The sequence below is a fragment of the Canis lupus genome, chromosome 11 (genome assembly GCF_003254725.2).
Source record: "Canis lupus dingo isolate Sandy chromosome 11, ASM325472v2, whole genome shotgun sequence".
Lineage (NCBI taxonomy): Eukaryota > Metazoa > Chordata > Mammalia > Carnivora > Canidae > Canis > Canis lupus.
This window is the reverse complement of record NC_064253.1, coordinates 16090481-16118375: the sequence shown is the minus strand read 5'-3', so window position 1 is coordinate 16118375 and position 27895 is coordinate 16090481. Positions and strand designations below refer to the sequence as shown.

General features: G+C 36.9%; 1 protein-coding gene across 11 annotated transcripts in view; it reads right to left on the bottom strand.

Annotated features, from left to right (window-relative positions):
• Positions 1–27895, bottom strand: part of CCDC192 (coiled-coil domain containing 192) — a 212417-nt gene that overhangs the window by 172621 nt on the left and 11901 nt on the right. For all 11 annotated transcript variants that reach the window (XM_025432676.3, XM_025432680.3, XM_025432677.3 and 8 more), the window contains one exon: positions 5155–5262. In XM_025432676.3, the coding sequence (XP_025288461.1) occupies positions 5155–5262 (108 nt within the window). The remainder of the gene's footprint in view (positions 1–5154; positions 5263–27895) is intronic.

The following is a 27895-nucleotide window of genomic DNA, read 5'->3' as shown; positions in this document are numbered from 1 at the left end:
ATCATCTCTTCAGCAAATGGCGCTGGGATAAGCCCATTGTGCTACATGTGCTACCTGGGGATATCCAGGTAGCACAAGTAGCACAATGGGCTACAGTATGGTCAAGGGCTTGGATGAGTAAGGCAGAGATCGCTATTTGCCAACCTAATATCTCTTCTAACCTTCTTAGTAAAAGAATCTCCATACTCTTAGGGTGGAAATGTGCCCAGCTAAATATTCATATTTTCTAGCCTCCATGCAGTAGTCAGGGATATATAAGAATTTTTACACTGAGTTTTTGAGAAAAGTTCTTTAAAAGTTCTTCAAAGGGGCTGCATAGATGGCAGTTGTCCTTCCCTATTCTGCATGTGCTTTTCCCTTCTTCTTGCTGCTGGACATGTGAAAAGAATGGCTGCAGCAGGTGCATCTCGGATGTTGAAAGTGGAAGCCATGTTTGTGAATGCATGGAGAGACAGAGCCCTGGCTTTTGAGAGTTGTGAAGCAGCTACCACGCTGGTCCTGGGCTGCCTGTGTCCAGACTAACATTATATGACTGAAAAACAAATGTCTACTTTATGAGTAGTGTTTAGGCCACTCTTTGGAGGGGTTATTTGTTTTATGTACCCAAGACTGATCCTAGCTGATTCAATCCATGCGCTATTGGGGCACAGAGCAAGGGTGAAGAGGACCTTTTGCCTGCAGATTTGGATTAGGGCTAGAGCCAAACTTCAATCTAGGGTGCAAACTTGTGAAAAATGTAAATTGTTGATCCCTACCCCAGATCTACTGACTCAGAAACCCTGGGGGTAAGGCCCAGCAATCAACAAGCTCTCTGGGTTCCAGTATAGAGGTAGGTTTACGTTCAGTGCTACTTGAGTGGGAAACTTCTTTTAAGTGGCTTTGGCTTATGACCACATGTTCCTAAGAATAGGGACTGTGACTTTAAAAATACTTAGGTTCTAATATCAGCTTCACCATTTATTAATTTCATGACCTTGGGTAAATGACTTAATGTCTTTGAGTCTCATGTTCTTCATGTGGATCATCATAATAGTGCCCTTCCTAGCATTCTTGTGTGTCAGTTAAATGGAATGTCCACAAATCTAAGCCCATTACCTAGAAAACTGTAGATGCTTAATAAATATTAGTTTCTCCACTCACTGACTTTACAATGCATTGTAGTGGTCTGGTACAAGGCATGCATTCATATGGGATTCAGGCTTTAGATATCTCACCACACCACATATCCATCATCCCCCTTTCACACTTTGTGTCCATTATTGCTTCTGTTATTATTTAAGATGGAGGTGAATGTTAGGGAGATACCAGAGGAAAAAAGAAAGGGAAAGGAGTCTTCTTTGAATATAACATAACTGGTCAAGTTTGCTACAGAGTCAGAATACAAAAAGGCCCTGCTATTAGTTTTATTTTGGGCCTGCGGAAAGGTCCTTCTCATCAGATAAGGGAAAAATTATGCATAGCTGGCCCTTGAGCTATTACTAAGAAGTGAGAAAAAGGCTTTTTTCAAAAATTGGGAAATACTACCATGTGCTTCTCCATTGAAATTTCTCTGTATCCTGAGTATCACCAATAATTCTCTCCTTATGGAAACAAAAAGGGTAAAATTAATTTTATGCTGCAAAAGACCATAAAGGGGCTCCTTCTTGCATCTTGTCTATGTCTCATTCCTACCTGGGAAAAACAATGATTCAAAAAAAAAAAAAAAAAGTCAAGTTTCTACCAGGCTTCTCACCTCCTAGCTCTTGCATCTAATCACAACATTCTTTTCCAACTAGTATCTGTGGCACCCCTCATATGTAACCAATATTTTGCTCACTATGATAGCCATAAGACACCTGAAGCTAATTCTGACAACATGGTTGTTACTGGATTCACCTCCTTGGTGAAGGAATGATCACAGTTCTCTCCTCCCCAGTTTGCCCATGAAACCCTGAAACAACCACATACCAGCACTACAGATTCAGCTCCTGCTTGGAGCAAAATCAGAGAATGGGCAGAAAGAGAAGACCCAAAATATAAAGCGGAAAGGATGAACAAGGTGAAATTATTTGGGTCCCTTTATCACATAAATAGTTTGGAAAGAGTGAAAGAGAAAGTTGGACTCTTAAATAGCCAAGCTAGGACAAGGGACCTGGGATGGAAAGGGCGCTCTCCTGCTTGAAAGACTCTAACATTGTGAATGCTGAGGAAGTGCTATGTTACAACTTGAGTGTCTTTTAAATGCTTTGAGGGACACCAGCAAAAAAAAAAAAAAAAAAAAAAAAGAGAGAGAGAGAGAGAGAGAGAATGAGAAACTCCTTATACATACACACATACTAGCCCCTGACACCTGATACAGAGAACCACATGTTTTGTTATGACTACTAAAAGTGGAGATGAATGAACCTTTGTTGAGAAACCACTAAAAGCCTGATATACTTATGTAAACTTCACAACTGCCTAAGAAACCAGTATGTTTACCTCCTTTTAGTTTTTTTAAAGATTTATTTATCTATCTGAGGTGAGGAGGGACAGAGGGAAATAGAATCTCAAGCAGACTCGCTGCTGAGCTCCGAGCTCTAGGTCACAAAGCTCCATCTCATGAAGCTAAGATCATGACCTGAGCTGAAATCAAGACTCAGACACTTACCAACTGAGGTACCCAGGTGTCCCTACCCCACATTTAGATAAAACAGCTGCCTGAGACTCAGAGAGATGATGTGAATTGCCCAAGGTCATGAAGCTAGCAGGTAGTGTAACCTGAGCTCTCCTGAGTCTCCTGCTAGGAGCTGGGAATCAGAAGCTGCTATTGAATGGGGAGACATGGGCCAAAATTATGGCCAGGGGAAGTGTCTCAGGAACTGCCCTGCCGATTCCCTCTGCACTGGCGGACCTCTGGATCTGTGCTCCATTATGAAACTGGGTTTTCCTGACACTTTTTAGTGCAAAAAGTATTGGGATCCCAGGACAAAAGCCGTGGGATCTATTTGTGTGTGGTCACAGACTACAGGCCACCGAAGTGCCTTTCTTTGTCCCTCTCGTCTGTACTGCTGATAGAAGCCAGCACTCATGCAAAAACTGTTTATGATTTTCTCCAGAAACCTTTTTACTCTTCTTTCTCTCTGCTCCCCTAACATTTTGCTTTGTTTTTGTTTGTTTTTTTAAGATTTTATTTATTCATGAGAGACACAGAGAGAGGCAGAGACAGGGGCAGAGGGAGAAGCAGGCTCCCTGTGGGGAGCCCAATGTGGGACTCAATCCTGGGACCCCAGGATCATGCCCTAAGCCAAAGGCAGACAGATGCTCAACCACTGAGTCACCCAGGTGCCCCTGCCTTTTTCCTACCTGCCTCTCCTGGTGCTTTATCTACTACCTAATTCCCAGGCATTTACTCCCACTGATTTCCACCGAAATTACTCCCACTGATTTACTCCACTGATTTCCTACTGGAAATGCAATCTAGTATTTTCTTTAGCAAAACCTGCTAATGATGAGTTATTTACTGTATTACCTAGAACAAGAGTTTGATTCTCATGGCCCTTTCTCACTCTGGCCAACTGAGTGGCTGCAAAATTCCTAAAGCTATAACTAGCTCAGGTTATAAATCTTAATAGCAAATTATCCTGATCTCATACTGCTTTTATTTTTATGATAGACACATGATTGCCCAGAAATAAATAAAAACTGCTAGAGGGAAACTAACAAAGAATTCTGTTTACTGTGTGATGTCACACAGGAAGTGGACACAATCTTATTTCCTCACTATTTATTTGTAGATTTCTTCTTCATCATGAGCCAACAGAGAACTTGCTGGACTTTGCTGATGTTAGAAATGTTCAGTGCAAGTAAATTGAGGCAAAGTACCAACAGATGCTTAGTGTAGATAAAATCTTAAAAATCTATACTTCCCATTCTAAGTTAATTCTATGTTCTAGTCTAAGGCAAAGCCAGGAGGTAACAATTTGGCTAACAGTGAAATTAACTCTTTTCTTAAAGGCGAGATCCATTGGGCAACAATACCATGAGCTTCCACTCCTTGGTTCCATTCCAAATCTTTGTCCTCTCCTCTGCTTCCCCAACCTGTTTCTAGCCCACCAGGCCAGCCTGCCTGGTCAATACTCGGCCATAGGGCTGACAAAATGATTTGGATTACCAGGGAAAGCCAGCTAGCATTTCCCACCATCCTTGTGACAAGTCCTGTATTAATGATACTTAAAAGAAGCATTAACATGTATACATGTATACAAGCAGAAATATTCCTAATCACACACACACACACACACACACACACACACACATCACTGTCTTGAATATTAATGACAATTTCTCTTTTTGCAATCATGTAGTGGCATAGCCTGGTAAGGAACACAGTGGCACCCAGTGGACAAATGTTTGATTGTTTGACTCAGGTGTTCCATTCTGAAATGTTCTCATATCTTAGCCTTAAGGAAGGTCAGTTGCTCCCCTTGTTTTTGCCTATTCTTTTGTCATCACATTTTAAAAATATCTACTGAATTTAAAAATAGAGGGGAGGGAACCATTCTTACACTTTTTATCTTTTCCAGAATAAGACTTAACCCCCGCTTAAAGATGGCTTGCATAACTCATAGGCTAGAGTGAATGAAAATCAAAATATAAATGTAAAAGGAGTTTTAAAGGCTGGAAAGGCCCATCAAGATTAAGATAATTATTGTTACAGATAAAATGAATAAAGGGCTGTGTGTGTGTGTGTGTGTGTGTGTGTCATTAGATAAACAAGTCAAAGCACAGATTATTTGTTTGCTTGTTTATTTACCTAGAGTAGAATTGACATAAAATGTTACATTAGTTTCAGGTGTACAACATAGTGATTCAGCATCTCTATGCCTTATGCTGTGCTCACCACAAGTGTAGCTATTGTCTGTCACCACACAGTTACAATATCACTGACTTTATTTCTTATGCTGTGCCTGTTACTACCATGACTTCTTCTTTCTGTAACTGGAAGCCTCTGCCTCCCACTCCGCTTTACCCCTTCTGCCCATCCTCTGACACCCCTTTCCCCTGGGACCCATCAGTTTGCTCTCTCTATTTATACATCTGTTTCTAGTTTTTATAAAACATGTATTTAGATTTACACTTGTTCTACGGCAGACTTGAAGAACACAGATTTCCAGTCTGAATGACAGGTCTTACCTGTTCAGATAAGGACTTAGCCTTTTCTTCTGCTTCCTTCAGGCAAATCTCCAAGGCCTCAAATTGTGCCAAAGTAAATGCCATCTGTCTGGTTTCCAGGGACTCTTTCTTTAAAACAATAATCACGTATTACTTTTTGATATTGATAACTTCCTGAATATATCTTAAGCATCTTTCTGGACAAAGATAGGGTTAATAAACTCAACAAAATCATATCCTTTTCTTCAACACAGTAATAAAACAGTGAAATGTTACCAAAACAATAGTCTTACTTAACAGTTTAACATCTAAATGGGAGGGTAAAAAAATGCATATTAAATTACGACAATGAACAGCTTTAGAAAGTTAGACTAAAATTACCCACACTGGAATTTGGTTCATCTGTAGCCTTTTATTCCTGATACAAACAGAACTTTCCTTCCAGAGGCTAAGACCAGGACCTCACATTCCTGGTAAGAGATGTCACCTAGAATATCTCTATTTTTAGCATTCACCTATCCTCAGGAACAGAACCATGTACACTCAGAGAAGCTCATTTCCTCTGATTGCAGCTTTCCTATCACAAGTTTCATTAAAGCAAAGAAACCACAGAGCTTAGAATCAGATCATTCTTGCCCAGAATGTGGCTAAGATGATTGGAATCAGCAGATGTGTAGACACTTCCTCTCCAAGTGGTTCTGAAGTTGCTCTTTTTCATCTACAAGCAGTAGAGTGTGCAATATTGGTATGGAAAGATCACTTGCAGGCTCTGGTGAGACTACAGCATTCATTTCCTGACTACTTGGGCTATCCTGATAATCATTACACAGCAATATGAAAACTTGAAAAGGGAGACCTCATGTGCTGGGATTATGATCTTCCTACAGTCTGCTTGGGTGTGTCCTATTCTCTTGTCAATGCTCAGGCTCTTCCAATGAACTCCATCAGAAGGAAAAACTGTGTTTATTCTTTTCTTTTCCTTTTTTCTTTTCTTTTCTTTTCTTTTCTCTTTTCTTTCTCTTTCTTTCTTTCTTTCTTTCTTTCTTTCTTTCTTTCTTTCTTTCTTTCTTTTCTTTCTTATTTATTTTTTGACTGCTGCTTTGTTTTCTTCCTTTGGTTTAGGAGCCCACCAATTTTATACATGTGTGGATTTCCTAATGATACAAGAGAGCCATCTGGTGGTAAATGGAACCAGCCATAAAGATAAAGCATTCATTCAGGTCCTATCTGTACTGTACTGTACACTGAACCCTAGGGCCTCTGACATCAATGAAATTCTGTGGGATGCAGGGCAAAGAAACAGTGCTAGGTTCCCAAACAGCCTGGCTCCTAGATCGCACAAGGCTGCCTAATGCCCCCCACCCCAACTCCCTTGCACCAATCAGACTTTGAGGGGTGAACATCTTGGGCTAGAACAATGATATTTGGAATGAATCAATGATCCTCAGAAATCCATAATGATTCCAATACATTTCAAAAGTCAGTCCAAAAAAAAAAAATCCCAAAAATGAGCTTGAAAACAAAACTCTTGTGTATTTACACCTCTGGATAATTCATGCTGCAAAACATTTTATCCAGAAATGGGAAATTTCAAGAGGCCACACTATTCCAAAAAGATTGGGAATTCTAGTTCTAATTGCTATTTTCAGGGAGAAACTTCTTATCTAATGTTTGATCTCAAGAAGAAGTTTCTTAAATTTTTTTTTTTTTAATTTATTTATGATAGTCACAGAGAGAGAGAGAGGCAGAGACACAGGTAGAGGGAGAAGCAGGCTCCATGCACCAGGAGCCTGATGTGGGATTCGATCCCGGGTCTCCAGGATCGCGCCCTGGGCCAAAGGCAGGCGCCAAACCGCTGCGCCACCCAGGGATCCCAGTTTCTTAAATTTTTTGTGAGTGGATCTAGCAAGATCAATTAATCTGTTTCTCTAGACCTTTCTCTCCAAATATCCCAAATTTTCCTAGCCAAGAAGGACAATTGTTTCTAGTAAGAAAGAGGCATTGTAAGTCAAAGCCAAATGAAACAGACCTGACTGAAGAGTGTTATTAGATTCCATGGGAACAGGCCTGTCTCAGTAGTTGAGGATCCGCCTTGGGCTCAGGGCATGATCCTGGGTCCTGGGATCGAGTCCCACATCAGGGTCCCCGCAGGGAGCCTGCTTCTCCCTCTGCCTATGACTCTGCATCTCTCTTTCTGGTCTCTCATGAATAAATAAATAAAATTTAGAAAAAATTCCACCGGACTTTTCATACAGGTAGATTTAAGAAATTGCCATGTGTTGTACAAAAGGGAAAGTCCTGAGCAAACTGAAGAATATAGTCTATCTTGGGCACCTTTGCTCCAGCTCCAAGCTATCATTCTCCACTCTGACTTGCTTTCCTGTTCTCCCACCCCTTTAAGGGAAATAGCCATAAATGTATCTACACAGAGGTAAAAATGACTTATATACAGGTGAGCACTCTTTAATAGGAGGCTGCTCCCACTTACCAAAGGAATAAAAATTAAATCAAGAATAATTTCAGAAATGAGTACATGCATGGGGTCAGAAGTTTTAGAGGTAGGGGTGTTGTTTCTAGGACCCTAAAGAAATTAGGTATAGTTAGTCATCATCCTAGTTTTGCAGAATGAAAAATCAGAAGAGCAGAAAATTAAGTTCATTCTGCTTCAGGCACATGTGGACATACCTCACATAAAGCCCCTATGTTTACTATGATTATAAAACTGTCTTGGTAGTTAAAGTAATTGAACAAATGAACTAATCAAAAGTCTGTTAAATGCTTTCATATGTTGAAAATATATGATATACAAGTGTTTGGGTTTTGAACCTGATGATTTTCAAATGATAATTTCGAGCAATTTAATGGGACTTCCAGTTTTTAACTTCTACTTTTTGTCTTAAAAATAAATGCTTTCATATGTTGAAAATATATGATATACAAGTGTTTGGGTTTTGAACCTGATGATTTTCAAATGATTATTTCGAGCAATTTAATGGGACTTCCAGTTTTTAACTTCTACTTTTTGTCTTAAAAATTTCTACCTAATATCAAGCCAGTCATCTAAGTACATGTAACTAAGATAACCAAGATGATTAAACTAAAAGAATACCACAAGTAAAAATTCAAATTCAACTCTTTGGTTGTTACAAAGACACTAGAGTATTATGCACGTGTGTTCAAGTTGACAATCTGTTAATTTTCTCGAGGTCACTAACCCATCTCATCTTTTCATCATCCCCTTCCTTAAAGTCAGTATTTCTTTATCTTACAATGGCCTTGCTCTTCTTCAGCCACACAAACACCTTCCACTTTTCAGGACTGGTTCAAGATCTCTGACCCAGATCCTTCCCTGGCCTCTGAATCCAGGTGCAACAGGTAGAAAGAGCCCTGTCTGCCGAGGCAAGACTGCACAGCGCTGAGCATATAGTAGGAGCCCAATAAATAGCTGTTGATGGATTGAAGGCTCATCAGTCAAAGAAGGTGGTTGTACCAGAAAGCAGTCCCCTCTGCTGAGAGGCTTTTTTGAGGTTTTTTACATCCTTTCCATGTATCCAGCCTGGGACACTGACATGGATCAGAGCCCTAGGGAGATTCTGCTTGTCAAAAGCCAGGTACAAGCTTGTGTAGCAGATGGCCAGGAGGTAGCCATGAAGTTGGGTAATGATGGCAGGGTTGTCCTGAAGACAAAGCTAAAGCAGGCAACTACTTAGAAATGCTCAGTTCATGTTATTATTAGTAATTCCATTGCCCCAACTCCCTTAAAGAGAATCATTTGATATTAAAACTTTCTAGCTTATTTTTAAACCCTAGTAAAGGAATGTCCCCATAGAGGCACTTTTGTAATAGCAAATGATCAAACGATAACAGTAGGAAGAAAATTCAAGTATGCAATTAGAACAAAGTTAACGTGTTAAATATGTGCGTGTGCATTTATTTAAAAGTTAAATTGTTAAAAAAAAAAAGTATGATTATAACAAATAATACCATCACAGGAGAGCATTTTGACATGTGTCAGTTTAAGACAATTAAATGTTTCCAGCAATCTGAAACTTCACATGTCTGGGTAAGCAGACAGCAGCTCCTACTTAGCAGCACAGTAACTTCATGCCAGGTAAAACATGCTTTCAACACATTTTGCAATGGTCAAGCTTCATGCTCCATGTCTCTTCTTTGCTATCCCCCTGCCTGACTGGCATTAAACTTCTTCAGTCTTCTGTAACCTGCTCATATGTCTCATGCTGATGAAAGTTTTTCCCTAGCCTTCCATCTTAGCCCCTTACTCTGGACAGTTTATGTTATCACTCCCCCCATCTTTGGTGATCAGAATTCTTTTTACAGTGAAAATTTCATCACTTTCATGTCCTTTTGTGCTTAGCTTTTGCAATTGTATCTTAGGCTAAATTGCCAGTTTCTATTTAGGCAACAGTTTAAAAACTTGATTTTTCCTGATTTCCACCCATTCTAGTGGAAACAGTATTCCTCTATTTTAGAGTTGCCCAAAAAGTTTGCTGATATGATATATTTTATTCAAAATTGAACAACTCATAACTATTTTCAAAGCCCAGTTAAAAGAAGTTTCTAGAAAGTGCCTCTCAATATGACTGTGAAGGAGATCAACATTGGGAGGATGACAGAACAGCCCTAAGCACAACGCTGCTTGTAATCTGGAAGGCCACATTCTAGACCTGACCACATGACTGTGTGACTTCTGGGCTTCACTTCTTGGGGCCTCGGTTTTTCATCTTTAAATGAGAAATGTATTGGCACATCTCAGCAGGGAATAGTCATTCCAATGGAGTAATTGGGAAGGGTTTAATGAAGGGACTCTGTGCAAATACGTGGGCACAGTTAAGGGCATGAACAAATGATGATGGGGTATCCCAAGAAATGAAGGTAATCTTTGCCTCACCTTGAACTGAAGAGGTAGGGAAGAGATAATGGCAGAGTACTATTAGAGAATCTAGAAAGAGAGCTTAAGGAGAGGGCTGTGTCTATGAGCTGACACCCTGGATGGAGAAATAGAACTATTGCCAACCTGTGCTCAGATATAAAAGTGGGCAGACCTATGGAATAAATAGCCTGACCTTCTCTTCTCTAACTTGTGGTCTTTTGTATCTCCCTTGGGCTGAGCCCCCAAAAAAGCCAGAGGGCAAGACACACTGAATGAGAAATCCAGAGAGACCAGCTAGCCTGGAAAAGAGCAGAGTAGGGGAAGGATAGAGCAGATCTGGAAAGAGAAACAAAGAAACCTCAGGCAAAGAGATTTAATTATACTATTGGTTCCCAAATGCTAGCCCAAAGATCAGTATTGGTTTGTGATAACATTTCCACCCGTAGCAAGAAAAAGACGGAAGTAAAATTTTAAAAAACATTGTGAATTTTTCATGAAGTCAAATTTATTCCACTTAGAAAACTGTCCTTTATTCTGAGATTATGATCATTCTATATATTTTGGTGTTAAGAGGATGTTTCTTTAACAAATGATAGCGATAATATATGGAAATTATTCTTTTCGTGAATTTTCTTCAAAAAAATTCAAAAATTTGGCAGTGCTATGAGATCTAATCCCAATTATTTTGGAGGTGGAAATTCTTGTGGGCTTATGAAATCTCAAAGTATAGAGACCCTCTGTCTCAGTCATCTCTGTTAAATTATGAATTGAATGTTTTATCAGGCAATCTTTCCAGAACTATGGTCTCTGAATTCCCCTGGACCAAGTCCAACATGGACCTGTATTCAATATCAAGTTGCTGTAGCCAAGGTCCAGAATACTACTTTTCTAGAAAAAAAACAGATTTCTAAAGATCAATCTTTCATCCTATGAAAAGATTTAACCACATTTTTTTCTATAGTAGCAATGATAGGAAAAAGAATAAAGGAAGAGGGAACCAAAAAGAATTGTTGTCTCAGATATTAACTTATAAAAAGATTGTTGCTACAGAGAAATGACCACATGACATTTGATAGCTTCATAAATAACTTTAAATAATGACTTAACTGAAACTCTTAAAAGTTGACTCTCATTTTAATTCAGTTCAAAGCATTTCAACTCATTAAGTTCAAAGAATATTTATTAAAGACTCACTATTTGCCAGATAATATGCTAAGCAAAGAGGAAATAAGTAGTAAGAAGACTGACAGGATTAATACCTTCACCAGAATTCTTAGCTTAGAATTTCTCTCCAATTTCTCTCCAATCTCTCCAAAAATCCTAGGGTTTTAGTTTTAATGTAAAAACCAAAAGAAAGTCAAAAGTTTGGTGATTAATTTAACATTTTTATGCTCATTCATAATGTATAGTTCTTTGCTTTCAGGGCTTGTTCTTTGCTGAGGATTCTGATAGATGTCAGAAGGAGGTGATAAGCAGTCCTAACCTGTTTTCAGATATTCCAGATCTAAGCATCTTTCTCAATGCCATCCATGTAGCCCAAATTATGAATTCCATGTTCAGAAATTCATTTATATTTCAGCCACCTTTCATTTTTATTCTAAAGTAAAATACCAAATTTTAATGGAATGAGAGTATCACTACGGTCTTACTGCCTCTACTGTAAGACATACAAATGAATTAAAAAATAATATCTTCTTCCTAGAGAAATGACCCAATCTCAAAAGAAACAACATAATTTCTCTTTCTAATGGGGAGAGCAAGCAGCATACCTTCTCTGGGAAACCTGGTTCTTGTAACTGAAACCTCACAGCAACAAGTGCTAACCCATCCTATTGACCATGACCAATAACAATGTTAATAATGACTATATATTCCTTCACAATAAAAGGGACACAACATGTAATTTGCTATTGAAATCAGATTTTTATTTCTTTAAAAAATGAATGAGAGAAAAAATAGGGACTTAATGTATATAGAGTTAGAGTTTCACAAAATGAAAGAGTTCTGAAGATTGGTTGCACAAAAAAAGTAAACATGCTTTACACTACTGAGCTGCACATTTTAAACACCATTAAAATGGTCCATTTTATGTGATATGTATTTTACCACAATTTGAAAAACAACAGTATAAAACAACTGTAAAGCAGGTAAATTATGGAGTGAAGGAATTAATTGATGTTAAAATTAATTCAGCTACTCTTTCCTATTTCACAGGACTGTTGTGCAAACAAAATGAACAAATTTTGGATTTTGATTTCTTTAGTTAAAAAAAGTCCAAAAAATACTATTTGTTCTTAAATAAGATTTTTGTTTAGTGGGAGATATAATAATACAAATACTTTTCCCATTAGTAAAGACAGTATTTTGAATAGTTGGGTCATTTTGTGACAGGATTATTTATTTTTTCCACACATCATACTTAGGTTTAAATTTTGAGTACTTTAGCATATTAAACAACAATGTTTTCACCTTTCTACTGTATCCCAGTCTTTTAGGAAATGTGCTTGCCTGTAGGAAGAAGGATTTTGGGGTTGGCTTATGAGGGAGGTGATGCCCTTTTGGCCTTTTATTGCCCATATGGACAGTGGCTTTTCAAACAGTTTTGTGAATAAATTATTGCTATGCTGTGTATAATCAACATCAAATGTTTTATGATTGACAGTGTTCTGTGTGTAGGTAATTTTTTTTTCCACCAGTGAATTTTAGGTTCTAAATAAGTTTATTTAGGTTAGGTTCTAAAACTTAAAAAAAAAAAAAAAAAACTAAGATGTTTAACTGTAATGGTAAGAACTTCAGTACTCTAATGTTATTGTTCCAGAATCTAGGTAGAAAATCCTCATTTGAACTTGATGATCTATGAGAAAACTTTTTCCATGAGAAGCCTTCCCCCACTCCCAACCCAGCCTGACTTTTGCACACACTCCTTTCTTTACCAGGATCTAAAGGAGAAATGTGTTATGAATCCTTTCAGATCAGATCAAAGTTCAGTAATGATTTCCATAGTACATTCCAACATGATAAGGTAAGCAGAGGACAGATAGGAGAGCTCTCCTTTGCTGTGAATTTCCACTTCTTTTAAGGTCTCTCAGTCAAAATATGACTAAGAAGCATGGCTAGCATATCAAAGAAGAGGGCACAGCATGCCCAACATTAGCTACTCAGTAAGGCTTCAGCTTTCTCATCTGTAAAATGAGACCATTTATACCTAATTCATCTTGCACCCTGAGGTAGCCATTTGTCATGCTGTTTTGATGGCCTACTGTCTTTCCTGGTTTGGAAAATTTCCCAACTCATGAATCCCATCACTCCAAAGTATAAAAGCCAGGAACTCCCTCTCAAGTGTCCTTCACATCCAAGGTGTAGGCATGTGACTCAGTCTCCACCAACCAGACTCACCACCCTGAGATTTCAAGATAGAGAAAAGTGCCATATAGACTGGAATGTGGCCGGTAGACCAGGTCATCATCCTATTTTCAGAGGCTGCAGCGGCAGAAGACTTGGAAGTAATACCTCATATTCAGGGGAAATGACAAATGGTGAGGGGCCTATGCCCAGTGGCAGCAGTAGTAGTAGGTTCCTCCCCAGAATCTGATGTAGTTAATTGGCCATGATCTCCAAGCCTGGTTCTCTGACTGCTAGAGAACCCATTGAAATACCTAATATCCTTTAGTAATTCATTTTCCCCTTAATACTAACTGGAATGAATTTTGTTGAATGAGCCTCCATTTCCTCACCTCTAAAAATGGAGAAAATGATAAGCCTGTGGGAGATGCTATAATGATTAAATGTGGTAATGCAGAAAAACACAGCCTGACACCTGAGCCATAGAGGAAAGAAAGTTTTTCAAAAATCATCACCTTTTTACCCTCTAGGTGTTAGGTTAGCTAGCTACACAATAAGTTTCTATTGTGTAGCTTCTGGGAGCTCACAGGCTAGGAAAGAGCCTGCTGAGCCTTGCAAAGGCAAGCAATTCTTATAGACTCTAGTGACCTCGGCACCATCTGACTATACCTAACTTGGTTACTCTTTGTTGGAAAAAGTCAATCATTACGCATAATATAAAAGCAAAAATTCAAAGCATAGTAGAATCAGGCACAGCCTGTACCCTTGTCTGCCTGATCAAGGTTACTACTGTACCAACTCTATTTCTTCCCTTTCTTGACTTTCTTGCTAGCCTTGTTGTTTTGGGCTTTTGAGGTCTAAAGGGGAGAGACAGAAGAAGAGCAAGAGGACTATGGATTAGGACTAAAGGAAAATGTTTTCCAATGATTTTTTTTAAGTTTATTTATTATTTTTTTTTTTTAGTAATCTCTACACTCAACGTGGGGTTGGACTCACAACCCTGAGATCAGAGTCACATGCTCTTCAACTGAGCCAGCCAGACACCCCCAAGGAATTTTGGATGCAAGAACTTAAGACAAGCTGTTCTGTGAGATAGGACCTTATGGAAAAAGAAAGAAGGATTTAAAAATATCTCTCTACCTTTGAAATTTCCCCCCATATACTGTTTAATTAATGCAGTTTCACCTTCAATATACCATCAGAGTACATTGGGCCCCTATATAGTATTGACTTTATTTTTTTGAGATGCTCTATTCTTTAAAAATCTATATTTCATGTCTTTTATCCTTTTATAGAGATTCTTACAAAGAGAATATATATTATTTTTTAAAAGCATAATAAAACTCATTCTATCTTGCAATCATCAACACACCCATTGGAGCCTTTTATAAAGCTAAGATGTATTCTGGTATCTCAATGATCTTGTTTTTCCTATATTTCAAACATATTAGTACTGAATCATTACAGGAATTATTTTTTATCATCACTTATCAATTATTTCCAACTATGACTTTTTAAAAAAGATTAAAAAGAAAGCCAAAGAATTATGGAATTGACTAGAAGTACAATGCCATAATAAAATTAATAATCATCCTTCAATTTCTTATTGTGTTGCCAAAAATATTGAATCATCTTTCAAGCTATGAAAGGGGAGACATATTTTTATGTTTTTGGCTTTCACTAAATATGATAGAGAATACTGTACTTCTCATTTTCCATCCATAATGCCCAAAGCAAAGACAATTGACAGAGGAATACATTTTATAATTCTTAGACAAATCAGAAAATGAATATGAAGAGCAATACTCTTGATCAGTCCTGTGCACTGCCCTAGCCACTAGCCAAATGTGGTTTTTGAGTACTTGAGATGTGGTCAGTTTGAATTGAGATATATTGTAAGTATAAAACACCCTCAAGAATTTGAAGACTTAGCACAATATATGAGAATATAAGGTATCTCAATATATTTTTTAATTGAGTACATGTTAAGATGACAATATTTTGGATACATGAGGTTAAATGAAATATATTATTAAAATTTACTTTCACTTATTTAAGTGCTTAATTAAGCTATTAGAACATTTAATTTACCTCTGTTGAACAGTGTAGCTCTAGACACTAATGTTGATAATGGAATTAATCATGCAAGTGAAATAGACTATACATCTTCAGCTCATGACTTCCTAGCTACTGAGATGAATATCCTCAAACTCATGAATCAATAAATGAAAAACACATCTCTAAGGAAAAAATAGGATATAGGGTATTCTCATAAGAGACAGAGTCTATCATACAATATTTAGTGACAAGAACTTGGACTTTCCTTTTTTGTTAAGAGTACTTGTAACCATATTTTCCCATCTTTTCTGATGTTTATGTGCCACAATTTTTTACTAGATAACAAAGATATTTGCTGTGTTCAGATTTTTTTCAAATTTTTTTTTACTTACGATTTTTATCACATTTTTAATGAGTTTTTTAGACTATGCCTTTATTCTTCTGTCAATTATTCAAAAAGGGACTTTAAAAGTAAAAAAATTTAGTTGAGTTTATTTGACCCAGGTGGTAAGTGATGATGACTATTTTCCTTGATACTAAGGGTTAGGAACTTGAGAAATTTGAAAGGTATTTTGTGGATACTAAATTATTTATTTTAAACCACAACTCAGTTTTGATACTGGGCCATTTGGACCTCAGCATTACATGCTAAGCAGCCACAAAGAAAGTTATTATGGGAGACTTTTTTCTAGATTTTCAGGGACTTTGTCATCAAAAAAGAATGTCAGAACACATCTGAAGGCAAGAAGCCCAAATGCTGCTTTATTCAGGAGGAGGAAAATTAATAGGATTCAGAATATAGTCACCATGGACATAGATATTTCTATTTTAAGGAAGATTCCAAGTAGAAAGAGCCTCTAGGGAAAGCAGGCTGTTCTACAATTTATAGCATTTTCCTTAGGCATTTGAGGGAAGCAAAACAGGGCTTGCTCCTTTCCAAAGAATGTTCTGAACTACATTTAATTTTAAAATATCTTACAATTTAATTTTCCTTTGCATTAAATGTATGATTCAGGAACATTTTCTTCCCAAAGTGAAAATCACAATATGTCTGGTTATTCAAAAACAAACACTTGAGAATCATTCACATATATTTTGAGTTCCTTTATGTAGGACCCAGGCCTAAACTCTGGAGAATAAAGATGAATTAATCAAATTCCTCACCCTGCAGGAGCTTGTAATGTGATATAGGTTGAGAAAAGGAGGAGAGATAAAGTGGACTTCAATTTTATAAGGATAAGAAAGGAGAAAGGGAAGAAGAGATGTATTGAGATCATCTCTGTACCACAAATTTGCTTTATATTATGTCCCAAAACTTCAGACATTTTGGAAGGTATAAAAACAAAGTGAAAAAACATCCAGATTCCTACCACTCAGAAATTGCCACGTGTTGTGGACTGAATGTGTCCCCTGCCATCCCCCCCCACCCCCAGATTCATTCATAAGTGTCAGTCCTGACTTCCAATGTTATAGTATTAGGAGATGTGGTCTCTGGGAAACCATAAGATTTAGACATAGTCATCAGGGTGGGGTCCTCAGGATGGGATTAGTGTCCTTAAAAGTTAAAAGAAAAAAGTACCTTCTGGTACTTTCTCTTTCTCTCCTTTCCTTCCTCTCTTTCTCTCTCCCTGCCATCTTTCCTTTCTTCACTCCAACAATATGAGAATACAGCAACCAGGCAACTATCTGCAAGCTAGGACCTAACCATGCTAGCACCTCTATCTCTCTGACTTCTCAGCCTCCAAAACTGTGAGAAATAAATGTCTATTGTTGAAGCCACCCAATCTGTGGTGTTTTGATATGGCAGCCGCAGCAAACTGAGGCCACACATTTGGTGCATTACTTTCTAGCCTTGTATGTGTATACCTGTAAGATGCACAATGTATAAAATATTGATTCACACTATACATGGTTATATATGGCTAAATTGGAATCATTTGCCATTAACAATGTGTCATAGGTATAACTTTAATTTGAATGATGATAGTTTTTATGCTATTACCATATTGTTTTGGTTACTATAGCTTTGTGGTATAGTTTGAAATCGGAGCATGATACCTCCAGTTTCAGGTCTTACATTCAAACCTTTAATCTATTTTGAGTTTTAATTTGATGTGTCATAGGTATAACTTTAATTTGAATGATGATAGATGTTCTATTCTGTAATTTTTAAAAGTAAGCTCTACATCCAATGTGCAGCTTGAACTCATGACTCTGAGATCAAGAGTCACATACTCTGCTAAGTCAGTGAAGTGCCCCCATATTCCATCACTTCTGATTTTAAAATTACCGTATATTTAAAGATCACAATAAATTTTACTACATGCATATAGTTTTCCCTACAATTGGAGAACCCTGTAATAAGCATATTTATACATCCTGTGGACTTGTTTTTTTATTTTCTTAATATAAATGAGAAAAGTGTTTACTAGATTTTAAAGAGTATATATACTTGATACATATTTCTGATTACATCCCCCAAATTAACACTCCTACCAACAGTACATAAGAATCATAGTTTTATTACAATTTTGCCAGTAATGATATTTCCAATACTTTTTTTAGATATAATTGACATATTTTATTAGTTTCAGCATACAATAAAGTGATTTGACATTTATGTACATTGCTAAATGGCCACAATAAATCCAGTTTATTGTGGCTATCTGTGACCTTAAAAAGTTAATACAATGTTATTGACTGTATTCTCCATGCTGTACATTATATCCCCACGACTATTTTTTTTTATAACTGGAAGCTTGTACTTATTAATCTTCCTCAAGCATCTTGCCCACTCCCAGCCTTCATTCCCTATGAAAACCCACAATCTGTCCTCTATATCTAGGAGTCTGGGTCCTATTTTGTTTTGTTTGTTTTGTTTTTTAGATCTAATGTAAAAGTGAAATCAAAAGATATTTATCTTTTTCTGTCTGAGTTATTTCACTTAGCATAATAGCTTAAGGTCTGTACATGTTGCCCAAATGGCAAGATTTCTTTTTTTATGGCTGAATAATACTCCATTGCATATATGTACCATATTTTCTTTATCTATTCATCCACTGATGGACATTTAGGTTGTTTCCATATGTGGACTATTGTAAGTAATGCTGCCCTCCTGAACACAGAGATGGCATGTATCTTTTTGATTCACTGTTTTCATTTTCTTTGGACAGATACCCAGCAGTGGAATTACTAGGTCATGTGGAACTGCTATTTGTAATTTTTTGAAGACCCTCCATACTGTTTTTCATAATGGCTACACCAATTTACATTCCCACCCACAGAGCATGAGAGTTCCCTTTTCTCTACATCCTTGCCAACACTTGTCATTTCTTATCTTTTTCATAATAGCCATTCTAACAGTATTAGATGATATCTCATTGTGGTTTTGATTTGCATTTCCCTGATGATTAATGATGTTGAGCATCTTTTTATGTGCCTATGACATCTGTATTCTTCATTGGAACAAATACCTATTCAGATCCTCTGCCCGGTTTTTAATCAGATATTTTGTTATTGAGTTGTATGAGTTCTTCATATAGTTTGGATATTAACCCCTTATGTCAGATATATAATTTGCAAATATTTTTTCTTATTTGATAGGTTTCCTTTTGTTTTATTGATGTATCCTTTCCTGTACAGAAACTTTTTAGTTTTATGTAGTCCCATTTATTTATTTTTCCTTTTATTTCCTTTGCCTTTAGAGTCAGATCCCAAAAAAATCACTAAGACTGATATCAAGGAGCTTATCCCTTTTGTTTCTCCTAGAAGTTTGAAAGTTTCAGGTCTTACATTCAAACCTTTAATCTATTTTGAGTTTATTTTTGTATATTGTGTAAGACAGTATTCCAGTTTCATTCTTTTGCATGTAGCTGTCCAGTTTTCCCCATACCATTTATTGAAGAGGCTTTGTTCCCTGTTGTGTATTCTTGCCTTCTTTGTCAGAAATAAATTGACCATATATACATGACTTCTTTCAGGGCTCTTTATTCTCTTCCATTCATCTATGTATCTGTTTTTATGCTATTACCATATTGTTTTGGTTACTATAGCTTTGTGGTATAGTTTGAAATCGGAGCATGATACCTCCAGTTTTGTTCTTCTTTCCTAAGATTGTTTTGGTAATTTGGGGTCTTTTCTGGTTCCATACAAATTTAGAATTTTTTGTTTTAGTTCTGTAACCAATGTCATTGGAATTTTGATTGCATTGAATCTATAGATTGCTTTGGGTAGTGTTAATTTTAACAATATTAATCCTTTCAATCCATGAACATGAAATATCTTTCTATTTATTTGTGTCTTATTCAATTTCTTTCATCAGTGTCTTATAGTTTTCAGTGTACAGGTTTTTCACTTCCTTGGTTAAATTTATTCTTACCCATTTTACTCTTTTTGATGTGACTGTAAATCAGATTGTTTTCTTGATTTCTCTGATAGTTCATTACAAATATATGGAAATGTAGCATATTTCTGCCTAATTTTGTATCCTTCAACTTTACTGAATTCATTTATTAGTTCTAACAGTTTTTTGGATGAGTCTTTGGGTTTTCTGTATATAGTATCATGCTATCCACAAATAGTGAGAATTGTACTTAGTCTTTTCCAATTCATATGCCTTTTATTTCTTTCTTTTGCCTAATTGCTATGGCTAGGACTTATTCTGTGAATAGCAGTGGGAATAATGGCCATCCTTGTCTAGTTCCTGGTCTCAGAGGAAAAGCTTTTGGCTTTTCACCATTGACTATGCTAATACCTATGTGTTTGTCATAAATGGCCTTTATTATATTGAGGTACATTCTCCATATCCACTTTGTAAAGAGTTTTTATCATAAATGGTTGTCGATTTTTTTAAAGATTTTATTTATTTAATCATGACAGACAGAGAGAAAGAGAGAGAGAGAGAGAGAGGCAGAGACACAGGCAGAGAGAGAAGCAGGCTCTATGCAGGGAGCCCAACGTGGGACTCGATGCGGGTCTCCAGGAACACACTCCAGCCGAAGGCGGCGCCAAACTGCTGGGCCATCGGGGCTGCCCTGGTTGTTCAATTTTGTCAGATGTTTTTTCCGCATATATTGAGAGATCATACAGTTTTTATCTTTCATTTTGTTAAATGGGTCTATCAAATTGATTGATTTGTGGATTGGAAGCATCATTGCATCCCTGGAATAAATCCCACTTGATCATGATGTATGATCCTTTTGATGTATTATTGAATTTAGTTTGCTAAAATTTTGCTGAGAATTTTTGCACGTGTGTTTATCAGGGATATTGGCCTATAATTTCTGTGTGTGTGTTTAGTCTCTGGTTTTGGTATCAGGGTAATGCTGGCCTAGTAAAATGACCTTGGAAGCTCTCATTCCTCTTCAAATTTTTGCAAGAGTTTGAGAAGGACAGGTATTAAATCTTTGAATGATTGGTAGAATTCACTAGTGAAGCCATCTGATCCTGGACCTTTACTTTTTAAGAGGCTTCTGATTACTGATTCAATCTCCTTACTAGTAGTAGATCTCTTCAGGTTTTCTATTTATTCATGAGTCAGTCTTGGAGGATTATAAATTTCTAGAAATTTATTCATTATGGGCATATACTTGTTCATTGTAGTCTCTGTATATCCTTTATATTTCTGTGATATCAGTTGTAACTTCTCTTCTGTCTCTTATTTTATTTATTTGAGCCATCTCTCTTTTTTTTCTTGAAAAGTCTGAGTAAAGACTATCATTTCTGTTTATCTTTTCAAAGAACTAGCTCTTAGTTCATTAGTCTTTTCCGTTATCTTTATAGGTTCCATTTCATTTCTTTCCACTTTGATCTTTATTATCTTCTTCATTCTACCAACTTTGGGCTTCATTCCTTCCTCTTTTTCTAGTTACTTTAGGTGTAAAGTTAAATTGTTTATTTGAGATTTCTTTTGTTTCTTTAGGTAGGCCTGTATTGCATTGCTATGAACTTCCCTCTTAGAACTACTTCATCCCATAGATTTTGGTATGTTACATTTCTGTTTTCATTTATCTCTAGCTACTTTTTTTATTTCTCCTTTGATTTCTTCTGTGACCCAGTAGTTCTTCAGTAACATGTTCAATCCCCATGTATTTTAGTTTTTTCAGTTTTCTTCTATTTGGTTTCTGGTTTCATACCATTGTGATCTGAAAAAAATGTTTGATATGACTTCGGTCTTTTTGAATTCATTGAGACTTATTTTGTGGCCTATCATGTGATCCATCCTGAAAAATGTTTCTTGTACACTTGAGAAGAATGTATCCTGCTGTTTTTGGATGGAATGTTTTATGTGCATATATCTATCAAGTCCATTTGGTCTAGTGTGTCACTTAAGGCTGATGTTTCTTGTTAATTTTCTGTGTGGATGATCCATCCATTGATGTAAGTGGGATGTTAAAATGCCCTACCACTATTGAGTTACAGGAAATTTCTCCATTTAGGGCTGTTAATATTTGCTGTATATATTTTGGTGCTCTTATGTTGGGTGTATAATATTCATAAATATTATATGTTCTTATACTGAACTGACCTATTCATCATTATGTAGTGCCTGTCTTTGTCTTTTATTACAATCTTTATTTTAAAGTCTCTTTTGGTCTGATATGACTATAACTACACCAGCTTTTCTTTTGTTTTTATTTCCACAGCATATCTTTTTTCATCTCTTCATTTTCAGTGTCTGTGTGTCTGATGTGAATCTCTTGTAGGCAGTATACAGATGTGTCTTGTTTTTTTGTTTGTTTGTTTTTAACTGATTTAGCCCTCTATGTCTTTTGATTGGAGAATTTAGTCCATTTCATTTAAAGTAGTTACTGATAGGTATGTACTTATTGACATTTTGTTAGTTGTTATCTGGCTGTTTTTGTAGTTTCTTTCTTCTTTCACTCTCCTCTTCTGGTTTGATAACATTTTTAGTGTTATTTTAGATTTTTTTCTCATTTTCTTTTATATATATACTGTAAACTTTTGCTTTGTGGTTACTAGGAGTTTCACATATATCATCCTACATATCTAACAGTCTATTTTAAATTAATAACAATTTAAATTTAAGCATATTCCTAAACTTTACATTTTTGCTCCCTGAACATTTGATGCTTTTGATATCACTTTTTACATATTTTTATTTTATGTACCACTTCACTAATTATAATTTTAGTTAATTTTACTACTTTTGTTTTAATCTTCTTAAAGCTTTATAAGTGGTTAATCTACTAGCTTGACACTATGTTTACCTTTTCTAGGGAGATTTTCACTTTTTTATGTTTTCTTATTTTTAACAAGTTATCACTTCTTTTTAGCTTAAACTAGTCCCTTTAATACTTCTTGTAAGGCCAATTCAGTAGCGATGAACTCCTTTCCCTTTTGCCTGTTGGAAAACTATCTCTTCTTCAGATATGAATGGTAAACTTTCTGGGTAGAATATTTTTGGTGAGAAGTTTCTGTTTTTCTTTTAGGGTTTTTTAAATCACTTTGAATATATCATAAGCCATTATCTTCTGGCTTGCAAAGTTTCTGCTGAGGAAATTGGTGATAGCCTTCTGGGGTTTTCTTTGTACATAACATTTTTTTTTTTCTCTTGCTGCTTTTAAGACTCTGTCTTGGGGATCCCTGGGTGGCTCAGCGGTTTGGCGCCTGCCTTTGGGCGGGCCGCGATCCTGGAGTCCCGGGATTGAGTCCCGCGTCGGGCTCCCGGCATGGAGCCTGCTTCTCCCTCCTCCTGTGTGTCTGCCTCCCTCCCTCTCTTTCTATGCCTATCATAAATAAATAAAAATAAATAAATCTTTAAAAAAAAGACTCTGTCTTCATCTTTAACTGTTGACATTTTTATTTTAGTGTGTTTTGGTGTGGCTATCTTTGGGTTCATTTCATTTGAAACTCTCTTGAATTCCTAGACCTGGATGTCTGTTTCCTTTCCTAGGTAAGGGAAGTTTTCATCTATCATTTATTTCTTCAAATAAGTTTTCTACACCTTTCTATCTTCACCTAATGGCACTTTTATGATGGGAATGCTATTCTGCTTTATGTTGTTATAAAGGTCCCTTAGTTATTTTAACTTTTAAAAACTCGTCTTTTTGCTGCTTTGGGTGAGTTCCACTACCTTGTCTTCCAGCTCGCTAATCCATTTTTCTACTTCATCCAGTCTGCTATTAAATCCTCTAGCATATTTTTTCTCTTTAGTTATTGTCTTCCTCAGCTCTTTGACTTCTCTTCAGTACTTTAGGTTTTCTCTTTCTTTGTTGAAGTTCTCACTTCATTAATCCATTCATTTCTTGATTTCAGTAAGCATCTTTAGGACCATTACTTTGAATTATTTATCAGGTGGGTTACTTGTCTCCATATCACTAAGGTCTTGTTCTTTTTGAAATATATTTCCCTACTCCCTCTTTTTGCTTGACTCTTTGTGTTTGTTTTTATGAATAGGCAGAACAGTTCTATCTCTTGGTCTTGAAGGAGTAACTTCACGAAGGTGTTAATCCTTCTCCTTTAACCTTGCAGCTCTTGGTTGCCTCTTGAACTTTTGTAATTATCTTAACTGCCTGGATTATTCTTGATATGTCCCCATTTTGGGGTGTGTTTGAAGACCTATCAGTGATTCAAGGGAGCAATCCCATTTAGCACCTAGTTTCAGGTTGATTGGAAACCAGACCCACCAGCATCAGCTTTTAAAGTTTGCCTATATCTATGGTCCTGTGGCAGTTGTAAACTCTGCTGACTTCCAGACCAGGAGATCTAAAGGTGTGCCCTGAACAAGAGTTGCAAAAATCACGGCTCCAGACAAGTGTGTAAGTCCCTTTCTGAAAGGTCTTATTGATCTGTAGAGATGTCAAGGGGTACATAAGGATGGTGTCTCCTACTTACATTCCCTGGATACACTTACTTAGCCCTAGAAATGTGGTAAACCTGAAACCTATTCATCAGGCTGAAGCTCCAGAATAAGAAAATAGGCATTTTCAAGGAAAACTGGAGTTTCAACATGCTGTCTGTACAGTACCCTGAGAGTGGTGCCTGACAAGAACTTTCTTGTTGTTATAGTCTTGTGGAGCTCTGGAGCAACCATACTCACTCAAGTCCATCAGGTGATCAAGAGGTGTCCCCTGTGTGAACTGCATGCACACTTTAGCAAGGCTTTAGCAAGGGTGCTGAAGAGTGTGGTAGACAAGATTTTAGAAAGGCAGTGGGCAAATTATGCATTTGTGGGCTTCAGCAATGCAGCAAAGGAATGCCTTTTCTCTGAGAGCATGCTTGCTTTAGGCTGGGAGTAGCAGAATGACACAATTGTGCACACTCACCTCTCCCAGCCAGGGATCAAGGGAGCCTGCAACCAGCTGTGGTCTCCCACCTCAGCAAATGCCCCAATTGCTCATCGTTGGCTGTACCACTAAGGCAAAGGAGGGTGCAGTATTTGAGCTCATCCACTGGTACTAGCAGGGGACATGGAAAGTGCAACAATGGTGTTCCCCCAGAGCCTCCATTTCTTAGTGTCTCAGCCATCTCCTAGCACCCAGCCCCTAGCCAAAGCCCCAAGATCTCCTTCTCCTTCAGTTATAGTCTAGGTATTTTTCAAGCTATATTTTCATTGGGTCTTGGGGTGGAGCAAGACCATATGTGAGCCCTCCAAAAGGGGAAATTTCAGTTTCCCCTGGCACTTTGGGATTCTTGAACATCTGCCCTGTTGGTTTTCTAATACAGATATACTGACAGCTCATCTTTCCAGTATAGATCCCAGGGGCTGGGGTGCCCAATGCAGGGCACCAATGCCTTACTCCTCCAGGTAACATGCCTGTCTGGTGAGATTCTTCTCTATTGTTTGTGGCCAGGGGTGAAAGGTTTATGAGACTGTGTTTCTGCCTGTGTTTGTGACTGGGGGTGGGACTTTACAAGATTGTTTCTGCCCCTCCTACCTATGTCTAGTGATCCTTGGATACTTTGTTTTAGAGTAATTCATCTAGTTTTCCTATCTTTTCAAAGGGAAATAATTCATGTGTAGCTATAGATTGGGTGTGTCTGTGGGAGGAGATGAGTTCAGGATATTCCTATACTGCCATCTTGGCCTTGGACTCCCTCCTCCTAAGTCCTTTTTATATCTGTCACACTTACAGGTAAATATGATATCTAAGGTTTTAAATTTTTAGCATCTTTGCCTTCTATTATTTGGACATATGATATTTGCAAATTTGGACATCTTATTGGATATCTGTATGTCTTAAGACTTTTGTAAATTGTGATTTGTGTCCTTTGTTTAAAGGGCTCATTTTTTCCTCATTGATTTATGTGAGACCTTAACATTTTAAGAATGTCATGTTGTAATAAATGGTACAAATATTTTCTATTACTTAATTTCAATCTTTATAAATGTTTCATAAATGGTTTGAAATAGTGGTAAGTTTTCTTGCAAGATATAGAATTTGGGGGGTAAATTAGTTTCTCATCCTTGTGTATTAATGCATACATTTGTCCAAGAAGAGAGTCAACATTTTGAAGAAGCAAACTCTAATCAAAACTTAGAGAAACATTCGATTTCTCTGAACCTCATTAAGTACAAATAACACATCACATTGATTCAAATTATTAGACATATTTTGAAATAACCAATTGACTCTGATAGTTGATCTAACACAAATAGCTCAGATATTGACATGACGACCTAGGGCTATTATTCCCAGCAGCAAATTTCAGTTTCACAAAACTATCAAAACAAATTAAGCCGATGTTATCCAATCTGCCTGATGAGACTGAGGGCAGCCAGAGGCCAACCTTAATCCCGTAGAGCCTTCATCCTTGTGCTTTTCCCTCCCAGGTCACCTTTCCAGTCTTGAGGAGATGTAGTCCTTTGGGAAAGGCTAGATTGAATAACTGTCTTAGGCTTTTGGGAGGATATCCTCTCTCAGGGAAATTTTGAAGTTTTGGGAAGTATTTTTCTTCAGAGCACAGTAATTGAAGTGTGCTCTCAGAGTCAGATTGATTAGATGGTCCAAAAACACACATCCTCCTTGCCATGTTTTCCTCTGATCTAAACATTCAGGTTTGAGAAGTTGAGCAAATTTTACATGAAATTTTAGTTTATTCAGAATACTGATTCAGAGTAGGCCTGGAAGTAAATTAAATATATGAACTTAACCTTTATCTGTTTACATATATATATATTTAATTTCTGTCCCATTTTTGTATTTAACAACTTCCTTCCTTCTATACATATTGACTTCTCAACATTTCTACCCTCATAGAAAATAAAATGTACACAGCACAAATTGGCTTGCTTTCCCCCAATAGTGCCTGTTGTTTGAAACTTTTTGCCATTTAAAGGAGCCAAATAGGGGCAGCCCGGGTGGCTCAGCAGTTTAGCGCTGCCTTCGGCCCAGGGCCTAATCCTGGAGACCCAGGATCAAGTCCCACGTTGGGCTCCCTGCATGGAGCCTGCTTCTCCCTCTGCCTGTGTCTCTGCCTCTTTCTCTGTGTATGTCTCTCATGAGTAAATACATAAAACCTTTAAACATACATACATACACAAATACATAAATAAATAAATACATAAATAAATCAACCTTAAAGATACTTTAAAAAATAAATAAATAAAGGAGCCAAATGGAGAAAAAAAATGTCATAGGCATTTGATGAAACAAATTTGCAGACACTCAAATGCTTCAGCCACTGATGCCTCGTGGGGAAATTCTGAAAAACACCTTATCTGTAAACAATCTGTTGCAGTGCCATGTTTTCTAAATTTGCCTGTTGACATTTTTTTTTAAATAAAGGAACACATTTGCATGTGAAAACAGGACTTTATTTTTTCTTATACATATACTTTATTGTAGAAATTAAAGTGAAATAGGTCATCTGGCCCAATTGCTTATGATAGGTCATTTTCTAAAGAACACTTCTTAGTACTTTGGCCAACTTCATTTTGAACTGCTAAGATCTTTTTTTATGGCTTCTGTTCTCAGGTTAAATAAAACTTATTAAAATGGAAAATTATTTTGTATCTATCTATATATCATTTCTTTTTCTTTTCCTTAGTTTGATTCTTTTTTTTTAACTAGTTTTATATTGCTGTAGTTTTGTCCACCAACATATTTTTGAAAATTCCCCTAGGCTCATGATAGGATTTCACTTCCTCAGCTTTTGAAACTGTTTAAGCCATATGACTTCTTCGACTAATGAAGAGAAGAGAACTGGTACATATAACTTCCAGTTTATCCCTCCTTCTGTTGCTGCCTGCCAGGACTGCAGAAGTGCATTCCTAGGTGAGGTTTCCATCCAGAGGGTCTCTTAGTAACTGATGAATAGAGTCCCTCTCTATCACACCTTGGATGGATGTTGTGAAGAAGAAATAAACCCTTTAGATAAATAAAATATTAAGCCATTTGCCACCTGCAACTGATAGCATACAAAAATTTTAATGCTAATCAAATTAAATTGCAATGACTTGTGAAGTTTTGATCTTTCTTGATAAAAGCTAAAGGAAAGGAAGATCTT